Source organism: Lepidochelys kempii, chromosome 1 (genome assembly GCF_965140265.1).
Source record: "Lepidochelys kempii isolate rLepKem1 chromosome 1, rLepKem1.hap2, whole genome shotgun sequence".
NCBI classification, from domain to species: Eukaryota; Metazoa; Chordata; order Testudines; family Cheloniidae; genus Lepidochelys; species Lepidochelys kempii.
Window position 1 is genome coordinate 281,334,861 of NC_133256.1, and position 26,871 is coordinate 281,361,731.

The 26,871-nt window shown below is 41.9% G+C and overlaps 1 protein-coding gene across 11 annotated transcripts in view; it reads left to right on the forward strand.

The window, feature by feature from the left end:
* Nucleotides 1-26,871, forward strand: part of OSBPL8 (oxysterol binding protein like 8) — a 193,644-nt gene that overhangs the window by 86,782 nt on the left and 79,991 nt on the right. For 8 of the 11 annotated variants that reach the window (XR_012156740.1, XM_073327724.1, XM_073327730.1 and 5 more), the window contains one exon: nucleotides 4,720-4,857. Coding sequence is in view for 9 of the 11 variants with exons in the window: in XM_073327724.1 (XP_073183825.1) it covers nucleotides 4,720-4,857 (138 nt within the window). In the remaining 2 variants the exon portion in view is untranslated. Of the gene's footprint in view, nucleotides 1-199; nucleotides 245-4,719; nucleotides 4,858-26,871 lie in introns of those variants that run through there. The other 3 variants (XM_073327726.1, XM_073327728.1, XM_073327723.1) reach the window with 2 other exon arrangements.

Consider the following 26,871-nt stretch of genomic DNA (forward strand, 5'->3'; position numbering starts at 1 on the left):
AGTTTCCAATGCATTATATTAAAGATCTCTTTCTATATTCTCAATATCGAAACAAATGAAAAGGTAACTTGCCATTTCAGATACTTAAAATAGCTTCTACTGCAGAATCTGTGCAAATTTGACATAAAGACTCTAATTTGTAATTTTTCATTTCAATTCTTCATTTCATATCTTCTGTTATTGACTTGCTGTGAACTAGCATCCTAACAGCTGATCAGAGGCAAGTGTGAGGAAACGGAAAAAGGTAAATAAAAATGTTCTTAAAACAGAGTTGTTGGCCTAGCCCAGTGGTCTTACTGGTGTTGGGATGTTCCCTCATGTGGGGATCAGAGCTTAAGACCAGAACTTAGTCTCTTACTCCTCATCTGCAAGGACCTAGGTGTGGCACTCTTCGTATCTGGTGCTGGGGCCGGAGAAGTAAGGAGAACAGCAAGTTGAAATGCTATCTATCGAGTAGGGGGAGAGAATGATATTGTGGTGAAGGAAATTCAATTCGTAGCTCTGGTATAGACTTGCTGAATGGCTTTGGGTGAGTTATTTAATCTTGCCATGTCTGAATTCCCCATCTGTATAACGCTGTCCTATTTCACATGGATACTGTGACCATAATCCAATGTTTGAGGCACTGGATGCTGTGGTGTCTAAGCAGGACTCAGAGTTAATTAACAAAATTGTAGTTAGAGCTCAGTTTTGAAATGCTTCCTAACATCCATTTTAGGGCCCTGAATCCTGTAGACATCATGAACTTTTTGAGTTGGTGTCCAAATATACTTACAGCTAAACTGAACTAGCATCTCCTCTGAGTTGGTCTAAATCTTTATATATTCAGTATTAAAAACTGTTAGGGGCCTGCCATCGTGATGGGGGCCACCACTCTTTAAAAAGAAGATATTAACATTGTTTCTTGCTTAAACTGCTGGATAATCAGATTCCCAAGTCTAAAATATGTTGAAGGAAGATCCTCCTGGTTTTCTTTGATCACTGGTATGCTATTTATGGGAGCTGATATTTACTGATTTTGATGATGCTCTGATCCACCATAACTCACCTTAACAGGGTGCAATGAAGGTATGGATTTTATTTAGATGGTCTATGCCCTATAAATAATGCTAGACTGCTTCTGCATAAGTAGTATTAAGCTTGAGGTATTAAAACTTTCTAGGATAGTTGATATCATTGTACAGCCATACTGTCTTAAGTAACTGAAATGTTGTACAGAGCTTAGTGGGCCAGCTTGTTGACTATATAGCAATTTGTATTGGAAGGAGTGTTTTTTAAACTAGGATTTGCGAGCTCATAGACCCTTGAAACTGCTATTTAAAGCTTAGTAGTTTTCATTGATACTTCAAAAATACAAGTTCCAAACTGCAGGAATATTGGACAGCTCATTTCATGAAAGGATCATGTCCTGTGTACAATCTTTAATTTTGTTGTGATGCCAGTCCTACAGTACAAAGCTGCAAGGGGAGTTGAAATAAATTAGTTCAGTGTCTTCAAAATGAGGGCCTGCTTTAAATGGTAACACTCCGTGTTCATTATACCAGTAACTAATTTTTGTTTCCTTTCCTAGCACTCTTATTCCTTTTTAAACTCCTCAGTATGATTTCTTTGGTTCCAAACATGTTAATGGCCTGTTTTGGGAATTGTTCCACTTACTTATCTTAGTACATAGCTTTTGAAAATATTCATTTTGATTATTTTTGAATTCTTGTTTCCGTTTAAAGTGAACTAGGCTGTTTCTTAAGTGTTTCCAAAAGAGCTTTGTACCAATTAGGATTCAAAAGCTTCTGGGTACTGCCCATCGCAGACATACAGGGCATAATTTTACCAAGATGCTCAAGAACTTGATGCTCCCATTGACTTCAGTTGGAGTTGTGGATATACAGCACTTCTGAAAGTCAGGGCCTTAATAAAAGCTACTTGTTATAACAGAATAAGAAGTTGAGGCTCCCTTTGATCTTGCATAGGGTAAATGGCCCCACGCTGTCATCTGGCCTGCTTACCGGGCACATGCCAAAAGGAGAGCCCATAGCGATTAGGGGGGAAGGTTTGGGGATTTTCTGGAATAGACAAGACAGATGATTCCTAGCTTGTGCTTGCTGTATTACCTGCAATACAGACAGAAGTCCACGTGCACTGAAAACTTTCCATTCACCTTCTTACTGTTCTGTAACACTATGCTGAAAAATACCACTGGAGTTTAACAACTCTGAACCCCTTTCTCTTCTGTTGATCACTTTCAGCTTTACAGATTAACTTTTTTTTGAAGAGCCCCCTCAATTGAAGAGGCTAATGTGAAAGCTTCATAAGTTGAAATACAGTTAAAAGACAAAGTCCTTGCCTTGAAGCACATATAAACTAACTTAAACACATACACTATACCACAGAACAGTTCAAAAGGAACGGTTTGCAAATATTTCCAGAGAATATCTTTGCAAGACTTCATAAGAGTGTGTGCCATCACTGTTTCAGTATCTTGACTAGGTGAACTTTGCAGTGGTACTACAACACTGTATGTGTTGGGTACGTCGCAAACTTCAAACTTTCAACAGGGTGGGTGGCGGTAAACTTTTCCTTAAAAGATGACTGGTTTTTCTAAAGAAAGTACTAAATTCATCGATGAAGTTCTGTGTATTAGTGAGCCATGCACTATGAGGGATTAGCATTCTGAGATACTGGTGACAGCTAACCAAGAGTATTCCTCATTATGTCTTAAATAAAAACTGAAAAGTAGCAACTACTACATCGATTTTTAAAAAGTTAGGAAAAGTTAAAAATATAATACTGGTAATATAAGTGCCCCCAAAGAGGTTCTTGGTTCAGATAAACTTACTTTGGCAATGTTTTGTGCAGTGTTACTTTGGTATGGTTATATAAATAACCAATTAATACTAAAAACCTGAGTGTCCTCCTTTGGAGTACATGTGATTTTGATTGATATGTGTACACTGGACACACAATTGGAGGCAATTTGGACTTTACAATGTCAAAATTGGAGAACTTGACGTGATTTTGCTTCCAGGAACCAGCAGAGGGCATTATAGTTCTATATGTGGCGACTCTCTTCAAATTGTCGGTTATTCCACTACATGTAATAGCAGAAATGAAATTGCAGCTCCATTGCAACAGTATGAAGGAAGAGATGTGAAAAACATTAAAAAAAGGCTTTTTTGGCTGAATCAAATGGCAGGAGAGGGGAATTATCTTTCAAAATTCTAGACTTTAATTGCTTATTTGTTATAAAACAAATTAAAATATATTATTTTAAAGAACAGTGTCATAATTTTTTCTTAGGACTGTTCATAATCCACCAAAGCTCTAAAGTGAAATTTTGTTTCCTTTATAGCTCTTCTGCACCTTTGCATTTGCTTTTATGTTGGCTTATATGGTGGCTCTGGAGTACTGGCCTGCCAGTACTGATATGTTTGGATCTCTTGAAAAAGCATTTGATTTTTAACCCTACTCTTTCCTCCTTCCCCACTCAGGAGGAGGGAGAGGAAATTCTACTTTTTCACCCAACTTTCCTGATCAGCAGGTCACATAAGTGTTTGTAGTTTGTCCAGAATAGAGCTATAAAATGGGCACTCATACTGTTCTTTTACTCTTCATGCTGTCTTCACTGGTCATTGCCACCTTAGTGATAATAATAATGAAACAAGCCATTAGGCATCCATTCCTTGGAATGTCATGTCTGGAAAATTAAACTCCTAACCTGACATGGTTTAAAAGTACAGTTCAGAGGCTCAATCTGAAGAGACATGTGGAAATCTTAAGGCATCGTGAAGTCTGCAGCCAAAGGGCTCATATCTTCTTATTTTTGCAGCCTGTCATGTGGTGACTTGTTGAATTTGGCATCCTTTGTAATTTCCCAGTCTTCATTTTGGTGTTTATTTTCCCCCCTCCTTGTTTCATTAGTCATGACTACTCGTTCCAATAACACCCACAGTGTACCAGCCACTGTACTATTACAGAAGAAGGGTACAGTCCCTACCCTGAACAGCTTATAGGTGAATACAAGTAAAGTGGTCGTTGATTACTGGCCACTTATTACTACAGCATTTACTCTATAAAGCTTTTTAAAAAGATGTTCAATTTCCCCCTCATCCCTGCCATTGTTGGCAAACTTCATGGGAGAAATTTCTATTTTTATTCACTTGTGCTTTTTAGTCTCTCTCCATTGCTCCTCTGCCCATTCCCTCACCAGAGGGCTACATATTTGCTATGGTAATGTGCGTCCATTGATAGCTTTTAGGAACAAACACATGGTCTTGCAACTGAGACACTTGAGCTGGCGAGCTGCAGCCATGGCCTGTGCTGTACTAAGGATTCCCACAGACTGGATCCAGAGGGGAAGCTGGATTTCAAGTGTTACCCCTCCACCCGCCACTTTACCTACAGGAATATGTTTTGCAATGGGGTAGTATAGAGGATTCTAGGCCACACAGCTTTCCTGATTCCCAATACTCTTTTCCTCTGCTGTATGCTTCACTCTCCCAGACCATTGTCTATTCACCCTGACCACCCCAACCAATTCGCCGGTTGGGAAATTCCTTAGCCTGTTGGAGAGGAAAGAGCACCTGTGGGTTAGAAAATGACGGTCCCAAGGATTTAATCTGAAGGGCAGATTTTCAGTAATTAAAGATTATTTAATTGCTGTCATTTATTTACTTGTCATGCATAGATTTCTGTAGTCGAGTGACCATCCTTTTTATGTTCCAGCTGTGGTAACAAACGGTGATGAATCACACCTTCTGACTCCAGGAAAGATGAGCCAGCGCCAGGGGAAAGAAGCACATCTCACTCCAACCAAAGATCTACTCCAGCTGACGCTCAGTCCAGGAACTGTCCACAGCCATGGTAAGAGACCTCTACTTCTATTACTGAAGGGCTTAAAATATTCTAAACTTGGCAGTTGTTACCTAAGCATCAAACATTAGTTCAGTTCTTGACAAAATATTGCTTTCAGAAATGAGGTTTCAGAAAAGGGAAACTTGTCTAAGTACCCTGTAGTGTAAAAACTTCCAATATAATTAACTTAAATTATTCTGTTAGCCAAAGCAGATTGTATGCAATTCTTTGTACCACTAAAGTAAAAGTTGTTAATTGCACAACAGAAGAGGATTAAACCATAGCTCATAATACTGTTTTACATAAAGTACACATTATGAATTGTGGAGAAATATTCCGTATTGTGATAGTGAATAAAGGTGACCGCATATAATCTTGTAACTGCTATTTATGTCACATCTAAGCATTTTATGCAACAATGTTTATACGATACATTTGTAAAAGTGCTTCAAGAAAATGTAACTTGATGCAGAGAGATTTATTCATCATCAATTATACTGAGTGGCATGGCAGAATGTAGGACTGTCCTTGAAAAATCTAGGATATGGATGTGGTTATTTTTATCTGCGTGATAAGATATTTACACTTGTTACTTCATACACAACATGAGAAACATATCCCTTACTGGGATGTCATATGCAAGCTCAAATGATGGATTTAGTCTTATTTTCCAGCAGATGGAAACATGAAACATCCCAAGCACTTCAACTAAACCACACTGTTTTAGGTAAAATATAAGAGATTTATTAACTGCAGAAAGACAGATTTTAAGTGATTATAAGTGGTAGGCATAAGAGTTCAGAGCTAGTTACCAAAGAAAATAAAAGATAAGCACACAATCTAAATCTTAAACCTTATTGCACTAGGCAGTATTTAGATCAAGCAGTTTTCTCACCCCACTGGATGTTGCAATGCTTACTACACAGGCCTTTCTTAAGCATGGACCAGTCTCTTCAGTTGAAGTTTTTGTCTTCTCAGTGTTTTTGTTGCTTCCAGCATAGGTGGGGGAGAAGAAAGGTGAATGCATGCTGTCACTGTTTTATATCCTTAGTCCATTTGCCTAGAAGACACTTGCCCAGACATATGCTGGTAGACTTTGCTGAGTCACTGGGTTAGGCAGTCCCCCTGGAGTCGTCTTGTGCAACTGAGTCATGGGTTCGAGCAGTTCCCATTGTGTGGTGCTTACACAACTGTCATTGAATTGTAAATCCCCTGATTACAATTCCCCTGCTGATTGATGGTCGTTGAACACCCTCCTAGGTGGGGGTCCTTTCTATGCCACTAGCAAATTTACAACATATTTTTAGTAACAACTCTATAGAAAAATCTCATAACTTGCACACTAACAATATACATATTTGGATGGAACAATGGGGTTCAGCAGATCATGACCTTTCATATGATACCTTACAGGGCATGCTTTGTATAAAATATCACAACCATACATGAATGATGAATATGGAGGTTACAGGGTGCCATTTTGAGGTACAGTGTGTCACACATACCTGCCCACAGATAGGTTTCAGGCAATGAATGCTATCATATCTCATATCGTGAACGACCCACATGTACTAGTCAAGACATGCCTGTCTCTTCTGGGCCACATAGCTTTGTGCCTATGTTACCCCTTTCCACGAGACTTCATCTTTACTACCTCCAGACATGGCTCCATGCCTTGTACTCACCGAACCATCTCTCTTTGGACCTCAGGCTGAAGAATCTGGTGCTACTGTCCCTGCTACGGTGGATGGACAACACGTCCCCCTTTCCCCTGGGTCATGTACTGCTGCGGGTTCCCCTTCTTCCCTCCTTTCCAAGCAAAATTATCATCACTGATGCTTCCCTAATAGGCTAGGGAGCCCATATGGACAACCGCACAGCACAAGACACGTGGACCCCTCTCGAGTCCAGGATGCACATCAACATGCTGGAACTTGGAGCAGTGCAAAGGCTGTGCAAATGATTTCTCCCACTCTTTCAATCTTCTCATATCCTCATCATGTCAGCCAACACCACCACAGTTTTCTATATCAACAAACAAGTGGGAGTGAGCACCCTCGCTCTCTGCACAGAAGTGGTGAAGCTCTGGAACTGGTGCATCACATATCAAATTGCCCTATATGCAACTTACCTCTGGGAACACAGAACGTGCTCGCGGACTTGCTCAGCAGACACTTTGGAAATGACCACGAATGGGAGCTTCGCAATACGGTGCTATGCAATATCTTCAAACAATGAGGAATCCCTGCAAAGGACCCGTTTACTTTTCGGACCAACAGCAAATGCACTACGTACTGCTCCAGAGAAGGCATCGGCTGTCGCTCCCAGGGTGATGCTCTTCTACTCTCGTGGTCAGACCAACTCAACTATGTATTTCTTCCACTGCCACTCCTACCTCAATTTCTCCTCAAAATCCAATGAGACAGGGTGACGATCATCCTCAGGGCCCCCTTCTGGCCCAAACAGTTCTGGTTCCCCAATCTACTCCGCATGTCTTCTCGTCCCCTGATACCCATCCTGAACTTTCCTGATCTCCTCACCCAACTCAGTGGCAGAATCAGGCACCCTAATCCACATCTGCTCCTTCTCAGGGTGTGGTAATTCGATGGGCATCTACTCTAGAACGAGCATGCTCCTCAGCTGTACAAGACCTTCTCTCTAACAGCAGGAAGGACTCCACTAGACAATGCTACCGGGCTAAGTGGAGGCGCTTTTCCTCTTGGGCCCAACTTAAAGGAGCTCCACCTGAAGAGGTGGAAATCCCCCTGATTCTGGACTACATTCTATCCCTGAAGTCATCGGGTCTCGCCCTAAGCACGTTGACTGTCCACTTGGCTGCAATTAGCATATTCTATCCACCGGTGCAGAGAGCTTCTTTGTTTTTGCACACCCTAGATTTTGGAAGAGCCTACTCAGAACCTTCCCTCTCTGCCAAATGGTCATATCTCAATGGGACTTGAATTTGGTATTTTCAGGTTTAATGACTCCTCTCTCCCCCCGCCCGCTTGAGTCACTGGCAATCTCCTCCTTGTCCCTCCTTTCCATTAAAGTTGCCTTCCTGGTAGCTATCACTGCAGCGAGGCGAGTCAGTGAACTCTGTGCTATGATGGCGGACCTGCCATTCACAGTATGCCACAAGGGGAAAATTTCCTTATGTCTACACCCTAAATTTCTGCCAAGGTGATATCCCAGGTTAACTAAGCTATTCACTTATCTGTTTTTTTTCCAAAACCACATGCCTCTACACAAGAATGTTGGCTCCATTCCCTCAATGTCAGGCATGTGCTGACCTTCTACCTGCAGAGAACGAAACCTATCAGAAAGTCCCCTCGACTATTCATTGCAATAGCTGAGAGACTATGGGGACAGGCCATCTCCACCCAGAGGCTCTCTTCTGGTGGATTTCTGACTGCATCAAACTCTGCTACCAGCTGTTGGGCCTACCTCCCCCTGCAGGGATACAGGCTCACTCCTCTAGAGCGCAAGCTACCACCATGGCCTCCCTCCGCGGCGTATCTCTCATGGACATAAGTAAAGCAAACATGTGGAGTTGGGTGCACATCTTCACAACACTTTATACCCTGGTGCAAGACTTGGCAGTGGATGCTTCATTTGCTTCAGCTAGTAACGAAAGATGATAGGAAGGCAGAGCTGCTCAATGCCTACTTTGCTTCAGTCGTCTCACAAAAAATAACTAGCATGTGACCAGATGATTAGGAAAGTTACTATAGACCATAAAGGGGAAAGGATGCAGATCAGGATAAGTAAAGAAGGTGTAAAAGATCTTCTGACCAATTTAAATTAATTCAAATCAATGGGGCCAGATGCTATTCACCAGAGGGTACTGAAGGAATTAGCTAAAGAAATCTCAGAGCCACTAGCAATAATATTTACAAACTCACGGATGACAAGAGAGGTGCTGGAAGACTGGAGAAGGGCTAACACAGTGCCCATCTTTAAAAAGGGGAGAAAGGGAGAACTGGGAAATTATAGACCAGTCAGCCTGACTTTGATACCTGGGAAGCTACTAGAGCAATGTATAAAACATTCAATTTGTTTGAATACTTGGAGGATGAAGGGGTGATCACTAGCAGCCAGCATGGATTTACCAAGAACAAATCATGCCAAACCAGTTTGATTTCCTTGTTTGACAGGGTAACTGATTTGGTGGATAGGGGGAATGTGGTGGACACAATATACCTGGACTTCAGCAAGGCTTTTGACACAGTCCCACATGACATTCCGATAAATAAGATGGAAAAATGCAGGCTTGACAGAACTACTAGTAAGTGGATCCATAATTTGTTAAATAACTGTAAATAAAGGGTAACTATTAATGGAATGATGTTGGATTGGAGGGAGGTCTCAAGTGGGGTTCCCCAGGAATCTGTTCTGGGTTAGGTGTTGTTTAACATCTTTATTAATGACCTAGATGGAGGTATAGAGAGCAGACTGATCAGATTTTCAGATGAGACAAAGCTATTGGTGCTTGCCAGTACTTTGGAGGATAGAACTAAAATTCAGAGGGATCTTGATAAATTGGAGAATTAAGCTATAGACAACAAAATGAAATTCAACAAAGACAAATGTAAGGTGCTACACTTAAGGAAGAAAACCCAAATGCACAAATACAGAATGGGGGAAAACTGGATTGGCAGCAGCACTGCTGATAGGGAGTTGGGAGTTGTCGTGGATCACAACCTCAACATGAGTCAGCAATGCGATGCTGTTGCAAAAAAAGCAAATGCTATTTTAGGTTGCATTAACAGAGGCATAGCATAAAACTTATGGGAGGTGATTAGTACCACTCTACTTGGCACTGGTTAGGCGTCAGTTGGTTGGACTCACTGCTGAACTCAGCAGTACTGTGTCCAGTTTTGGTCATCAGTGTATAGAAAGGATGTAGCGAAACTAGAAAGGATGTAGCGAAACTGGAAAGGATCCAGAGGTGAACAACAAAGATGATCAAAGGGATGGAATGCAAGCCATATGAACAAAGGCTGAAGGAACTGGGTATATTTAGTTTGGAAAGAGAAGATTAAGTGGGGCAGGTATGATTGTGGTCTTCAAATACCTGAAAGGCTGCCATAAAAAACATGAAGAAAAGTTCTTCTCTCTTGCCACAGAGGGCAGGACAAGAGGCAATGGGTTCAAACTGCTGGATAGCAGATTTAGATTAAATCTTAGGAAAAAGAAGAGGAGGACAATGGAACAGACTACCTTACAAGGTTGTGGAAACTTCTTCACTGGAGGTTTACAAAAGGAGGCTAGATAGACATCTGTCTTGGATGGTTTAGACACAACAAATCCTGCATTTTGACAGGGAGTTAGATTAGATGATCCTTGCAGTCCCTTTTAAACTTATGATTCTATTTTGCACGGTGGTCCTCTGCACGACCCTTCCATCGTCATCCTTGCACCCTCCACCAACTTAGGTACTGCTTGTCAATCTCCATCAGTGGAATACAATAGGGACCATCACTTGAAGAAGAAAGGAGGTTACTTACCTGTAACTGGAGGTTCTTCGAGATATATGGTCCCTATCTGTATATCATTTCCCACTCGCTTTCCCCTCTGCTGTGGATCTCTCAGATTTGTGGTGAAGAAGGAACTGGAGATGTTTGGTCTACCCTGCCCTTTATCACCTTAGATAGAAGCATGAGGCAAGTCAGGACGCATGTGCGGACCAATGGATACTGCTTTCCAATTCTCTGACTCCGGTTGTGAGGTGTGCATGTGTAACCCTCTGTGGAATACAGATAGAGACCACACATCTCAAAAAATCTCCAGTTGCTGGTAAGTAACCTTGTCTTTTGAGACTAAATGAAGGTGTCAGGGAATTACCTCAGTTTCTGTAGAATAGGCCTGTGATGATTTACAGCCGAGTGGAGCAAATAAAATATGCATTGTGTGTTCAATGTGGAAGTCATCAATATGTGAGACTTGTTTATTTCTTCCCCCCTTCCTAGTCCCCAAAATGACTTGAAGCAAATAGCAAAATTTTTGACTCAAGTAATTCAAATTTAAGTAATTCTCTTCCAGGGAATGACTACTATGATACTTCAGTATATTAAATGTAGCTCAGGAGCCTTCTGTACCATTCCATCTATTATGATTTAGAAGAAATTAACAATCTCTGAGAATTTCCTCTCTCTGATGGATGGAAATCCTGACATCCATTCTGCAAGCATTAAACCCACGGGAATTCTTAGAGTTGTATGCAATACTGATTCTTCTGGAGGGTGAATTTTAAGGTTCTCCCTGCTTGCCAAAATTTGTTTGATTTGTTAAATTCCTGCCTTTCTCCTAAGAATGACACCTTCCACTTGGGCAGTGTTGACCTCCAATGTGGAACTTCACTGGGACTGTCAAGTGGTCAGTTGAGTTTCACCCTAAATTTTACAGGCAATATATGACCGTTTCTTTTGGGGTTGGTGCTGTAAGTTGTCATCTTCTCATAGTCCTATTTACAAGAATGGGTACTGCTGTAGGCATTCTGCTATCTGCAATGGCAAAGTATATTAGAGAAATCTAATTTCTTACCTGTCAAGTTTATTTAAGTCCTCCTCTCACAGACAGCCAGTTTTCCCCCTTGGACTCTCAGGATCTTTCTGCAGTAGATCTGTTGCAAATCTAAATCTGACAGGGTCAGTCTAACAAACCTTCCTGAGCATGCTATACCCCTTTAGTCTGAAATAGCCTGAATTTTTGTTGACTTTCTGGGCATGCTTCAAAGGACAGGTGTTCAGGTTCTTGGAGAAGGTAGATGGGGCAGAAAGAGATTTGTGTATGTGGCTGGCTGAGTTCCTATCAAATTGATCATTTAATGCTATTGAGATTTAATTATGTTGTTAATGGTGTGTTAGGATGGCTGTGGTCTTGGATAGGCATCTTTTGAATTATTCAAATAAAAATATTCTGCTCTTACTTTGCTGTATTTTCACCAGTTAATTTTGAGCTTTCATTGTGTTTTTGTTTTCCGTTTTGACTACAGCGGTGGAAAAAAGTCAATATATTTGGGAAGAATTCAGATGAGACACTTGAGAATTCATCCCAAAATACCACTGGCTTACTACTTTGTTCTGTTTAGTGTTTCCCCAGATTTATTTTACTATGGTCTTCTGCACTACTGACTGCTAATTATGGTATATTTTCTAAAAGCTGCTAACATTTCATTGCAACAGGTACATAACCTCCTGACTCATGCCGTAGTCTATACTTTCTCTAGGAACAGTCCTGCTGTAAAATTTGTCTAAGTTTAATATTAATAAACGTTCTAAAACAAGTTTGTGGTGGTTCTTTCCTATGAATACTTTGCTGGTCAAGAATAAGATATAGCAATGCAGTACATGCATACTTAGTTTCCTAATACTTTTTTTTTTTATAAATCCCCTAATGTAACCATTATGCCTGATGATATAGATGTAGTCAAGCATTCATTGAGTTCTTTACTGGCTCTGCTTTTGCTCACCAAAGTAATTGAGACCAGTCTGTAAATTTAAACCAAAAAAAAAAAAAAAAAAAAGGAAGCTTGGTAAAGATTTATAAAAGCAATAGGCTAGATCATACTACAGTAATCATGTCATTGATAGTCTGTCATCCCTCCTATTGTCTCATCTTGTGCTTATATAAGTTTTTTTGAGACAGGGACACTTTATTTTGCATTGTAGGCCTAGTACAATGGGATCTCAGTCCATTGTTGGTGGATTTTTTCTGCAACAACAACACAAATAAGTTACTTTAGTGTCTTAAATCATGCAAATGAATTGACCAGTATGGGTGGTTAATTGAGACAGTTTTATTATTTCTGTAAAGATGTGAATTCAGTGCTTTTGGAAGTTGGTGTATTGGCATCCCTGGTGACTTAAATCCTCCTATACTTGCTTAGAGACTAGGTAGAGTATAGGGAGGCCGCGTGCTGTCCTCATAATATGCTTCAATCCTAGCATAGTTGGACTTTTGAGTGCAGTCTCCAGGCCCAGTCAGTCCTTGGCCAGTCTGCTATCAACAAGCATGGCAGTTGTGTTGCTCTTCATGATGTGAATCTTGTAATGACTGCCTTCAAGTGATAACATTGGCTGAACAAACCACCACCAATTAATTTTATAACAGTATGCAAAAATTCTACTTGTTCACCTGCACAGAGCAATATCTAGAATTAGAAGTAAAATAGCGGGATTGACCATTCTGTCCAGAAAGTGACTTTCACTCAGGTAGGAGTATCCATTTCATGAAATCAACTACAGGATTTAGTGGTTTCCAACCACCAAGAAATAATTAATGGAAAATGTAAAAACTAATAAATGATTACTTCCTGATCCAATCCTTTTACCCCCAAAACTAAAAGCCCCAGTGGTTTGTAACATGAATTTTCATAAATGTTGGAACAGCTTGTTCTGCTATTTAGTGTAATTATAGAATCACAACAACTCTGGGTACCATCTGTGTACAAATTAAACTGATTTGTAAGTTTTAACTCCTGTGAGCTGTGCCAAATGGTATTATTTTTATTATTTAATACTAACAGCTCAGTGCCACCAAGGGATACTGTGTGTGTGTGTGTGTAATGATTTCTAAATTCACTCAGTTCAGAGGTATTTAACTTGACAGTGTCTCCTTTAAAACTGTACCCCAAGGTTCATTTAAACAAAAGGCTCACAAAAACAGACCAACCAAATTTCCCATCATTTTTATAAGAAAAATCCTATCGAAAGTATCTAGTCAAACATTTCTTATCGCTATTTGCCATCATCATTGCACTTAACTATTTATCAAATAGTTAAAACTTAATTTTTTCAGTAACCAGAAGAGAAACTGACTGCTTTTTCTCTTAAGATGAGAAATGCAGAAAGCAAATGTGAAATAAATTGTGAAATGTAATTTAGATTTTAATTTACTTTTGCTGTTAGGTATATTTGTAACATAAATGAAAAATTAGGGTGGGATTTTCCAAAGCCCCTAACTGGTTTAGGAGTGCAAGTCCCACTGAAAGTCACCCAAGGTGCTCTGAAAATCCAATCCTTGGTTATTTTTTAAAATATGTGTACATAACTTGACACACTGCTTTTTAAATAATATCTAGAGTGTACAAATATATAAGTAATGGGCACAAAGTAGCTTCAGGTTAAATGTAAAATATTTGCGGGTAAAAGTACAATAAATTCTTTGTTTTCAGTCCATGGAGCATACTGCTAGAACATTATAAACCTCTGTACCCAGAAGTAATTTTTTCTGTTCAAGATTTGTGTAATTTTTTTTAGATGGCTGTGCCAGCTGCAATGTTAATATTTCCATGAACTTGCAATATAAAGTAATGATTCATGTATTTAGCATAGTTTGGATTTAAAAAATGAATATTTCATATAGAAATATTCATCTAATCAAGTACAAATGTTAGCAATATATTGTAATTGCAGTGAAATTGACCCTGAAGAGGATGAGATTCTTTGATTATACTACAAATTCATCTGTTTTCCAAAAATAGCATTGCTTCCAGATGTTTGCATTAGCTCTGACTGACCTGAACTGAAATCCTTATGCATGGGATAGTATAACATCAGGACTGAAAGTACAGTAGAAAGTAGTAAAATATGGCTAGGTACATGATTCCTATAAACAAAACACTTTTTTAGAATTGCATAGCAACTTCTTTACAGTCATCTGTTGGAGGTTCAGTATTTTCTAGGCCACCTGACCAGTGGCAAGCTAAATCAATTCAGTGAATTGTCTGCATTACCAAATGTTGTCGTTTCTAATGTAAGTATCTTGTCAGTGTGATACAGGTTTTTACAACTAAAAAAGTGTATAGGGTGGTAGAAATTTTGTTTGAGGCCTGTTTTTTTAAAGTAAGCTTGGGAATACTTTGACTAACACCTATTCTAGTTCCATAAAAGTAAGTTTGTTGGTCATGTAGCTTTTGCAGAAATGAGAGGCTGAACTAAAGTAAAAGATATGCAAATATTCTATTTCCTATGTGTTTTGACCTGCTGTTTTGCAGGCTTTGGGTGGAATGCAAATATAAACTTTAAAAGAAATCAAGCTTTTTAAATATCCTGGCCTTAGCTCTAGTATAGGGATGGACGAACTTTTTGGCCGAGGGCCACATCGGGGTTGCGCAACTGTATGGAGGGCTGGGTAGGGAGGGCTGTGCCTCCCCAAACAGCCTGGCCCCTCCCCCAATCCGCCCCCTCCCACTTTCCGCCCCCCTCTGAACCCCTGACCCATCCAATCCCCCCCCCAGCTCCTTGACCCCTGACCACTCCTTCACAGGACCCCTTGCCCCTATCCAACCCCTCACCCACTCCCTGTCCCCTGACAGCCACAACCCCTATCCACACCTCCGTCCCCTAACAGGCCCCTCAGGACTCCCCCACCTATCCAACCCCCTGTCCCCTGACTGCCCCGACCTCTATCCACATCCCTGCCCCTAACTGCCCCCCGGGACCCCACCCCCATCAACTCCCCCTGCTCCCCATCCCCTGACTGCCCCCAACCTCCGCCCCATCCAACCCTCCGCTCCCTGCCCCATTGCCATGCCGGAGCCAGCCATGCCGCCGCACTGCCCGACAGGAGCAGCGGGTCAGAGCACTGCCCCCGTGGCAGCGTCACGGCAGGGGAGGGGGAACAGCAGGGGAGGGGCTGGGGGCTAACCTCCCCGGCCGGAAGCCCAAGAGCCAGGCAGGATGGTCCCGCAGGCCGTAGTTTGCCCACCTCTGCCATCATGCAAGGTTATATCGTAGCACTAGAAATAAATCTACCCTCATTTGTTCTGGATTTAGTTTCAAGCCCTGGTTTACATCTCTCAGGAAAGAGTAAGGGTAGAAGGGAACCAGTGACTATCTGAATCACTGGCAAGAAGACAGAAAATACTGTCAATGGAAGTGGTCATGATATTACTGTGCTAGCTCTTGCCACTCTGAAAACATCAACTTGTTTGTCGTAAAGTACATCTTGAGATACAGCAGTAACTGAACGTATCTTCATATATTTGTAGTTGGGATGGTAGCTTTAAAGTAGTAACATTACTTAATATCAGGTTTTGTGGGGACTTCTTGTTTTAAATAACTCTGATGTATTGCTATTTTTTCTTGACAGTTCCTTACATGAGAGTTGTTTTAAGTTAACTGAGAAACAGTTTTTTTTAAGAATGATTGTAGGATTGTTCCTAGTCCAACAAGAATAGAGGAGTTAAGTGAGTCTGCCAAGTTTTAGTAACCTCTAGCTTTCACTTGCACAGAATTGTACAGAATTGTAGTATTGCTTACGGGCACTTTTTTATTAATTGGTACTTTACTTTAGTTACTGCAAAGAATGTTAGGTGCAAGCTTTAGATGAAGCTCACACCCACTTGAATACTCAGAGTACAGCATGTGTTATGCTTCAGCATCCTCTAGTGCAGTGGTTTTCAACCTTTTTTCACTTGTGGATCCCTAACAAATTTGAATGGAAGTCTGGACCCCTTTGAAAATTTTAGACATAGTCTGGGGACCCCAGGTTGAACAATACTGTTCTAGTGGTTGATTTAAGAAAATTAATGTTGGTGTCAGTTAGCCTTCCTGAAACTTCACTATCCTCTATTCCTTTAAGTGCTTGTCTTTAAATTGTCTATCAACCTCATTTGGGTAAAATGTCAAACCAAAGCACAGTATTCTTTGTGTAACCTAACAGTGCCTTTATACAGAAGGGACTGTCACCTCCAATTACTTTGTGATCCTTTTGTATATGTAACCTGAAATCATACTTATTGTTTCCTCTGCCGTATCTCTTTGTAAGGTTATATCTATCATCCCTAAATCTTTTTTTCCATTACTACTATTGGACTACTTTCCACTCCATTCCAGTATTATTACTTTTCTGCATTAGCACAATATGGAGGTTACGCTTGTAAAAAGCCTTGCTTAATTTTAGCTAAAACTTCTAAATAAATGAACAAACTAAAGAAGAAAAAAATCCAAGTATTTCCTGGCTGGCAGTAAGTCATCACTAGATAGACAGGAGTCTTTCAAAGGGGGAAAGAAAAGAAGGAACATGTGTAGAGGCTCCAAAGATCTGTAAAGCTGGGAAAAAAAGTTTAGTTTTTGAAGGAGGAAGGGAAAAGTCTAAGACGCTAGTGAAACAGTGACTTCTGCAGTTTTAGCTGTTGAAAATTAATTTGGTACTTAATGCTTCTTCCATATTGTGATCAGGACGGTAGGCCCTACTTTTAAAGGTATTTAGAATCCCAAAAATGCAAATAGAAGCCTAATGGGATTTTCAGAAGCACCTAGGTGTCTAACTCTAACTTCCCTTGATTTTAGTGGACGTTTAAGCACCCCTTGTGCTTCTGGGAATCCCATTATGCTCCTGTATTTAGAAGCCCAGTGTGCTCTAACAACATGCTTCTGACCAAGGAAGAGCAGGTATCCACACCACCTGTATATCCTTGTACAGTAGGTCAGGTGTCTAGCCTGACAGTGTTAGGAAGTGGTAAGTGCATATGTATGTAAAAAAACCCCTTGGTTCTGCCTTGTTCTGCTAAATTATACATCTGAGTCACCTGATGACACTTGTTTATTGTGGACTGGCTGGCAATCATAAGATGTATCACATGTGTTAGAATAGCAGTGCTTATAATGTAGAAGAGGTTGTCCTGGGAAGTTCAAGTGATCAAGTTTAGGTCTGTTAGAGGTAGAGGAAATAGCTTCTGTTTCTGGTTACTGTTGCTAAATGTAGGTTATTTGGTAGCTTGCTTAAGTAACAGAGGCTTATCGTATAGCTGTCTTGGCTGAGGTACACAATTAATACAATTTAAAAAAATTGTTTATATAATTTCATTTGTATGATACACTTGATACAAAACAGGCCATTAGCAGCTAACTGAGTACAAAAGATCAGTGAAAAAGTATGCACATTTGTGGCTTCTTTTGTGCTTTGAGCTCATGGGACTTTGCATTATTACAGTCACGGGTGTCTGTTCAGTATTTTCTTGTTTTGTATTCATAGGCAGATGGATTCAGAATTTGGCCTATCAAGTGATAATCTTCCTGATAAAAGACTTGGAGAGAATTTGACATTAATTTTTTTGCTGTAAAGTTTGATTTATTTTGTAGGTCCTATATTGCATTGCTTACAGCCATGACGACTTATGTATAGCAACATATGTTGCTAAGGACTACTAAAACCTCTGCCACAAAGGAATATTTCTGGAATACAAATCAAATGACATATTGTGGTCAAATGCCCAATTTTATATCTATAAATCATCAAAGACTTGTAGTTTGATGTTGACAGATTCTCTCTCCCACCCCCCAGTAGAGTTGCAGCTGAAAAACAAAGTACAATAGGATAAATTTATTTTCAATGTTAAAAATAGATATGGCCAATATTGAAAACAAGATTGGAGTTTTAATGTATGTCTTCACTGCTCCCAGCCTGGGTGGACAAACTCGTGTTACGAGGATATGAGCTAGTGTGCTAAAAATAGCTGTGTGGATATTGCTGCACTGGCAGAGACTTGAGCTAGCCATTGGAGCTCAAACCCGGATCTGATCTCAGGTGGCTATCCTGACCCTCTGCTGGTGCAGCACATCCACGCTGCTGGTTTTCATGGGTTAGCATGAGTCTGTCTACCATGGATGGGATACATGCTCCCAGCTGCCGTGTAGATGTACCCGAAGAGGCTTGTGCAAGAATCTTTGCTTATAACTTGAAGTTGTGTACATTATTTATTATACAAATCATCCTTTTCAAATTGGACTCTTGTAAATCATGTTAATTATTCTTCCAAAATTCAGAAGTGTCCTCAGAAATTGAGCTGCCAAAATTGGCAGACTTTTGAATTACAAATATGTTCCCAGGCTGTCTTAATGATCAAGGGTTACCTGTACTTGCAATAACTGAAATACTAAGAAAACTCTGACTTGTAAATAGATACTGAAAATTGTTTAAGATGCTTTGAAAAAAACTTTTTGCTACTAGTATTCAGATAAGATTTGTCTGTGTTAAATTTATAACTTAGTGTATAAAAAGTGTTCACCCTACTGTCCAGTTTTTATACATAAGTGAAACATAAGTGATAGTTATGCAACAAAAAAAATTACACTTGTAAGTTGCGCTTTCACGGCAGAGATTCTCTAGGCCAGGGGTCAGCAGCCTTTCAGAAGTGGTATGCTGAGTCTTCATTTATTCACTTTAAGTTTTCATGTGCCAGTAATACATTTTAATGTTTTTAGAAGGTCTCTCTCTATAAGTCTATATATTATATAACTAAACTATTGTTGTATGTAAAGTAAACAAGGTTTTCAAAATGTTTAAGAAGCTTAATTTAAAATTAAATTAAAATGCTGATCTTAACGCCGCCGGCCCGCTCAGCCCACTGCCAGCCTGAAGTTCTGTTCACCTAGGCCGGCAGCAGGCTGAGCGGGGCCTATGGCCGGGACCCTGGCTGGCAAGGGGCTGGCAGCCAGAACCCCAGACCGGCAGCGGGCTGAGTGGGGCCGACGGCCAGGACCCCAGACTGGCAGTGGGCTGAGCAGCTCAGCCTGCTGCTGGCTCTCAGTCCACTGCTGGTCTGGGGTTCCGTCCACCGGCTCCTGTCAGCAAGGGTCCCGGCTGCCGGCCCTGCTCAGCCCGCTGCTGGTCTGGGATCCCGGCCCTGCCCACATAGAGTGGGTACCTACCTTCTCTCTGGTTCTAGCCCATTCTCTTCCTCTCTGTTTGCACTGAGCTGAGGGTGGGAGTGCACTGAACACAGGGCTGGGGGTGAAGGAGCAGACTGGGCGTTGGGGTGTCGGGTCTGACCAGGAACTAGAATGAGGGAGGGGGCTCAGGGTTGGGGCAGAAGGTTTGGGTGTGGAGTGCTTACCTGGGCAGCTCCCATTTCATGCAAGGGGTGCAGGTAGGAATGTGGGGAGGGAGGTGCAGGAGCTCCCATTTGGTGCTCACGGTGGGAGTGAGAATGTGGGGAGTGCAAGTGTCAGGGCACGGAGTGTGGGGGGGCTGGATATGTATGGGGGTGCAGGAGTCAGGGCATGGTGGGGGCTAGGTATATGTGGGGGGTGCTGGAGTCAAGGCTGGGTCGTGGGGGGTGCAGGGGAGAGGGCTTGTGAGGGAGGTGAAGGAGTCAGGGCATGGGGGGCTGGGTATGTGTGGAGGATGCAGGAGTCAGGGCTGGGGTCGTGGGGGGATGCAGGGGTCAGGGCAGGAGGCTCGTGTGTGGGGGGGGGAGCAGAGGTCAGGACAGAGGGCTGGGGTGTGTGTGAGGGTGGTGCAGAGGGCTGGGGGTGTGGGCTGGGGTCATGGGGCTGCTCCCGGCCCCCCTGCCCAGAGCGGTTCACAGCACGGGGCTGGAGGGGATATGCCCTGATTCCACCCTCCTTCCCCATGGCCCCATCCCCACCTCTTCTCCGCCTCCTCCCCGGAGCAGTGAGAGCACTCTGGGTCCGCTTCTCCCCGTCCCTTGCAAGGGCCATCAGCTGATCAGCAGCAGGGAGGGAGGGGCGGGCAGGCATGCGGGGTGGGTGGGGGGACCAAGCTTCTTCACCCTGCCCCCGCGCAGGGCAGACAGAGAAGAGGGGGCAGGATTTTTAATGGCACCCCTGCTGCTGCCTGCCGGGGTTCTGGCCTGGGTTTGGCAGCGGGCGCTGAGCGGGGTCGGCAGCTGAGACCCGGTAGGCAGCAGCGTGCCATTAAAAATCGGCTTGCGTGTCGTGTTTGGCACGCATGCCGTAGGTTGCCGACCCCTGCTCTAGGCTAATGTAGTTTGTCAGTAAGCTCTTGCTGATACTCAACCTATGTTTTCTTTATTCATTCCATTATCCTCCTTGTTATAACCCTTTGCATTTCCAGAATAATTCCTCCAACTGTGGCTTTTAGGCTCTCCTTCTGAAAGGCTTTCTCGAATATGTGTGACTTTTATATAATTTATACATTTCTTTTTTTTTTTTTTGTTTACCAAAGCCCTTGCTGGATTCTTGGACACAGAAATAGGGGGGTTGGTAAATGGTTTAAAAAGAAAACACACTTGACAGACTGTTATTCCTCAGTCTACAAGTTGTTTAGTTGTATGAGGGATTTCTGGGATGTTCTTTTGTAGGTGAATCAAGGCTAGCCAGAATGTTATCTGATTATGCCATTTAAGAATGTATTTTAAAAAAAATGTGATAAGATTAGAGAACCAATTAATTAATTAGCAAATGGTGTAAATAGTATAATATATAAACTATCTCAAAGGAAGGTAATGCACCCCTTCTGTTTGGCTAAACTGGTTTTCATAACAAAACAAAGAACTGAGTTTCTCCTGTGTTCCCTGTAGAGATACAAGACTGAACTTGCTTAGAGACTAAATCGCTACTAATCCCTAGAAACAATATAGTATTCCCTCCAGATCAGATCTGAAATCCCCATCAAGAGACCAGCATGTTTGATCTCTTTCTTTGAGATAGCATTGCAATAGATAGTGCTTTTAGATTTTCAAAAATTAAACAGAGGTAGGAGAAAATTGTTCCCAAGCAACGCAACCTGAGAGGTGATTTCTAACCATTTTGTGTTCTTTGGGGATTTTTGCAATGTCTTTGAGTACTCCTTGTGCCTCACCTAAAAAAGACAGTTTTCACTTTTTTCATATTTTGTTCCACCTCATTCCGATGTCCTATTTACTTCACTTTTGCTTCATGTATGTGGCATTCATTATGCTCCTTAAATTAGGTCAGGACAGTAAACCACATGCCCCTTACCCTATGCCACTCCATGAATCATCTGGGCAGAGGGAGTATAGAGCAAGCAGTGTTACTGGCCTATACCCATTAGCACAGTGGTCTCCAACCTTTTTATGCCCAAGATCACTTTTTGAATTTACCCTGCCCCTTCCCCAAAGCCCCACCCCACTGCTCCATTCCCCCCTCTCTCCGTCACTTGTTGTCCCCCACCCTCACTCACTTTCACTGGGCTGGGGTAAGGGGTTAGGGAGGGGATGCAGGCTCTGGGCTGGGGCCGAGGGGTTTGCAGTGTGGGAGGAGGCTCTGGGCTGAGCCTGGGGTAGGGGGTTGTGGTGCAGCAGGTGGTTAGGGGTGCAAGCTCTGGGAGGGAGTTTGGGTGCAGGAGGTGGCTCCAGGCTGGGGCAGAGTGTTGGGGTGCAAGAGGGAGTGCGGGGTGTGGGCTATGGGAGGGAGTTTGGGTGCAGGAAGGGGCTCAGGGCTGGGGCAGAGTATTGGGGTGCAGGAGGAGGTGAAGGGGGGGCTCTGGGTTGGGGCAGAGTGTTGGGGTGCGGCAGGGGGTTGGGGTGCTGGCTCTGGGAGGGGGGTCAGGGCTGTTTTGGGGTGCTGGCTCTGGGAGGGGGCTCAGGGCTGGGGCTTGGGGTACAGGAGGGGGTTTGGGGTGCTGGCTCAGGGAGGGTCTCAGGGCTTGGGGTTGGGGTGCAGCCTCCTGCCAGACAGCACTTACTTCCTGTGGCTCCCGGTTGGTAGTGGAGCGTGGCTGCCACTAAGGAAGGCTTCCTGCCTACCCTGGTCCCATGCTGCTCCCGGAAGGGGCCAGCGCGCCCCTGGGGTGGGACAGGCAGCACCTGGCTCCGCATGCTGCCCATCTCTGCAAGCACCGCCCCCGCAGCTCCCATTGATCATAGCTCCCTGTTCCTGGCCAATGGGAGCTGCAGGGGTGGTGCTTTCAGACAGGAGCAGCAAGTGGAGAGAGACCTCTGCCCTCGCGGGGCTGCGCTAGCTGCTTCTGGGAGCGGTGTGGGGCTGGAGTAGTCAGGGAGCCTGTCTTAACAGCAGTCCCGCTGTGCCACCAGAGATTGCGATCGACTGAGAGATCCTCTAGGATCGACCCGTTGATCGCTATTGACTGGTTGGTTGCCACTGCATTAGCAGATTTCACAAAGCATCTGAGCTGTCTTAACCTGGGATGGAGCAAAAGGTAGGTAGTCTTGATGTATTTGTTGAGCCCAAGGCTTGTTACAACACATGTTGCCACACAAGCCCCCAGAGAGAAGTCCTGAACATACTAATTACCTTTAATAATGAAATGAAAATGTCACTTTGAAGTGTGCTTCCTCCTGTTATTGAATAGATATGGCTTATCTTTCATAAGACATTGAAAACGTGGTTAAATGAGTCTGCCTTATGGAATTTAAGTTTTCCCTGTAGGACCCTTATTCATGAGTAGTCTTGCTAATTTTAATTGATAACTCATGTGAATAAGGTTCCACTCACATTGAGCCCCAAGCCATTAATTTTAATCTCTATATTGCCTAATTAAAATTTGTATACATTTTTCCAATTTTGCTTTGTGATTGTCTTTTAAAAATTATCATCTTGGCAGTATGTCTGCTATTCATATAGCATACTCTATTAAATTCTAAATTAATGGGAATTCCCTTTGTGTATATGTAAAGGCATTGTATTTTGGAAACAATATGCCATACAACAGAGAGCTACTGCTTGTTAAAATTACATTTACCTATTTCTATATGGGTAGCAGCTTTGCAAAGACATGAAATATTCATTGGACTGTGTTTTAAGAGGCACAGTGTATCGGATTAATGTGAAGGAGAAAAAGGCTTTTCAACCAAGCTTTCTTTGCAAGTAAATCTCAGCAAAGCTGACCTACTTGAACCTGAACTGTTGGAACCTGAACCTGGAATTTCACAAGTGTTGTGAAGGCCAAAATTATTGAAACCTCAGTAGTGAACAAGTCTTCTGCTGGGAGGAGCTGAGGGACCGTGCACTGGTGAGACACAAGGATACAAGCATGTACAAGCTGCAGAGAGCCTTGATGCAAATGCTTGTACTGTAATCAGAAGTACCTAAGGAGTTATGCTTCAGCATAAATTGTGCCTGGTTTGGAATTACTAAATGGTGGAGAAGAATATTTGGCAGGATTAAATTGGTTTTCCCTTAGCATACTATTAGCACTGCTTTCAGAATTAATAGCATTGTGGCTCGGATGTCTGCTTTGTGACTCACACTGGTGTCTGAAGGCAAGTATACCTCTAAAAGAGCCTGTTGATCCATAGGAGAAAAACAGACTTCTCAATTATAATGGCTGTTAAACTAAATGTAAAATATGCATGCTGTATAGAAACAATTTTGATGTATCTGACAGCTGTTAATAGTTGATTTTTTTTCAATCAGTTACATACTGTAGAAGTTTATACATACTGCAGATTCATGTGGGTAACATGAAATTATTTACAGATCTATTTTTGAGGAGGCTAGTTGGATAATATTGCATTATAGAAATGTCAGGCCATATTCCTGTCAGAGACTTAATTGCACCAGGGCTATTTTCCTCCTTACTGCCCTCACCCCCCGCGTCTCCTCCATCCCCCGGCTTTTACAGTGTTCATTGATTGAAGGAGGTCTCTGTTTCAGGAACTAAAAGGAATTATTTTCCTTTCTCTTTGTTTTGTTTTAAAGTATGGCTATTGCATAAGAGAATTTAAGCTGTGGCTGCTGTTGCACCAACAGTAGCATTTCTTGATTGTATACTGAGCCTATGTGCTCAGAGCTAAGAGTACTGTCTGAATATAGTGTAAATTATTACAAGTTCTGATTTGCTCAGTAAGGGTGTTCAGTTTGTGCTATTGATTTGGAGCTTAATTTGCATGCTTAGTGTATTAATACCTAAATCATCCAGAGAGCTTTCTTCTTGTTTGACCAACTCATGATTTTTTAATTGTAATTTTTTTCCTTATAAGAATAATTTTTTATTAAAACTTAACCTTTTCTAAAATGTGTTGCTGTGCTGTTAATATATAAAGACCTTTTGATTGTGTCCATCCTGTGCACTGTGATTTAGTTCCATCCCAAGCAATCTTATAAAAAAGAATGTCTTAAGCAGGGGGTTATGACATATTTTTTCAGATGGCTTTAAATTTATTTCTAAAAAGAAAGCCCTGATTTAGTTGCAAACAAATATGGGGCATACGTTGTGTTCTTCAGAAAGTGTCTACAGTAGATTGCAATCTTCTTCATTGGAAGATATGTTATTCACTTTTTAAAATAATCCTTACCATGCCCATTTCAGACCATCACGTTTTTCTCCTTTGTTCCTTGTCAAGGTTCCTCCCCCACTCTGAACTCTAGGGTACAGATGTGGGGACCTGCATGAAAAACCTCCTAAGCTTATCTTTACCAGCTTAGGTCAAAACTTCCCCAAGGTACAAAATATTCCACCCGTTGTCCTTGGACTGGCCGCTACCACCACCAAACTAATACTGGTTACTGGGGAAGAGCTGTTTGGACGCGTCCTTCCCCCCCAAAATACTTCCCAAAACCTTGCACCCCACTTCCTGGACAAGGTTTGGTAAAAAGCCTCACCAATTTGTCTAGGTGACTACAGACCTAAACCCTTGGATCTAAGAACAATGAAAAAGCATTCAGTTTCTTACAAGAAGACTTTTAATAAAAATAGAAGTAAATAGAAATGAAGAAATCCCCCCTGTAAAATCAGGATGGTAGATATCTTACAGGGTAATTAGCTTCAAAAACATAGAGAACCCCTCTAGGCAAAACCTTAAGTTACAAAAAAGACACACAGACAGAAATAGTTATTCTATTCAGCACAATTCTTTTCTCAGCCATTTAAAGAAATCATAATCTAACACATACCTAGCTAGATTACTTACTAAAAGTTCTAAGACTCCATTCCTGGTCTATCCCCGGTAAAGACCAGCATATAGACAGACCCCCAGACCCTTTGTTTCTCTCCCTCCTCCCAGCTTTTGAAAGTATCTTGTCTCCTCATTGGTCATTTTGGTCAGGTGCCAGCGAGGTTACCTTTAGCTTCTTAACCCTTTACAGGTGAGAGGAGCTTTCCCCTGGCCAGGAGGGATTTCAAAGGGGTTTACCCTTCCCTTTATATTTATGACATTCCTTGTTTTGTATAGTACTGTATTACCTTATTTTTTCTACGTAAATGATGTATTAAAATCAGAAGCTTGCTTGCATGAAGCATCTAAAGTTACTGGTAAAAAGAATCTTAAGTGCACGGATGCACTTCAGATTGGATGCATTCAGGATATAGAATGGTTATCACACAATTCATATGGAGTCATCTCCCATTCCCTCCTGTGAGTTGTCAGCAGATACGCTTGGTAGTTTTGTTGAATTTTGTAGTCTTGTCTCCTAGACTTTACATGGGTGTGCGTATCAATCCATTAATTTTATAATTGAAGTGATTCTGCAGGCAATAGGTCCTGAAACTCAGGGGCCTAGGAATCCTTTTAAATGCCCTTTTAATTTTTTTTATCAATTCTAAAGGTGCTGGCTTAGTAAATCTGCGTTTTCCAAGTGCTGATGGTGCTTGCTGTGGTTGGCATTCTGAATTTGTGCTGATGTGTTTAAAAATAAAATAAAAAATTCACAACTTTTGAAGCGTGGTAAAGTTCCAAAGTTGTCATGTAGAAGATGGCCAGAATCTGAGCATTTACCAAGTTGTCCAAAATGCTAAAGTGTCCCTCTCAGCAGAGGAGGCTAGTGCTGGCTGTGGTAAATTCAAAAGGGTTTCTTTAAATTTGGAATGCTGAACATATTGAGACCAGAAAACTCTGCTTCTCTAGCTTGTAGACTGCAGAACACATCTTGTGCTGCGTACTGTCACAATGTGGAGTCTGCTGAAATCTGGGCCTGGAATTGAGGCATCATAGAATGGAATGTTTACTACACTGCAGGCAATAGTTCACATGTCCACCACAGTGTAACAGTGCTGTTGCTGTATCAGTAGTAAAAGGTAAAGACAGGAGATCATAAAGGAGTAGTATCAAGAGTCATGTCACAGGTTTACCATTAACAGGAAATATAAATTTTTATCGTGGCAAATCAATGAAATGTGGTAGTTAATTGGGATAATAGGTATTAAAAACTTGATCTTTGTATGTTGCTGGACTGGAACATTCAGCATTTAGCAAGGTTCTGGCACACTTAGCATTCATGTTACCCTTGGGTATTTTGGAGCTATGGTTTCTGTGGATGGCACACTAGTTGGATATTTCAGTCACAATCCCTCTTTAATGCCTGCCTTGCCTTTGGCATGTGCTAGAAATTA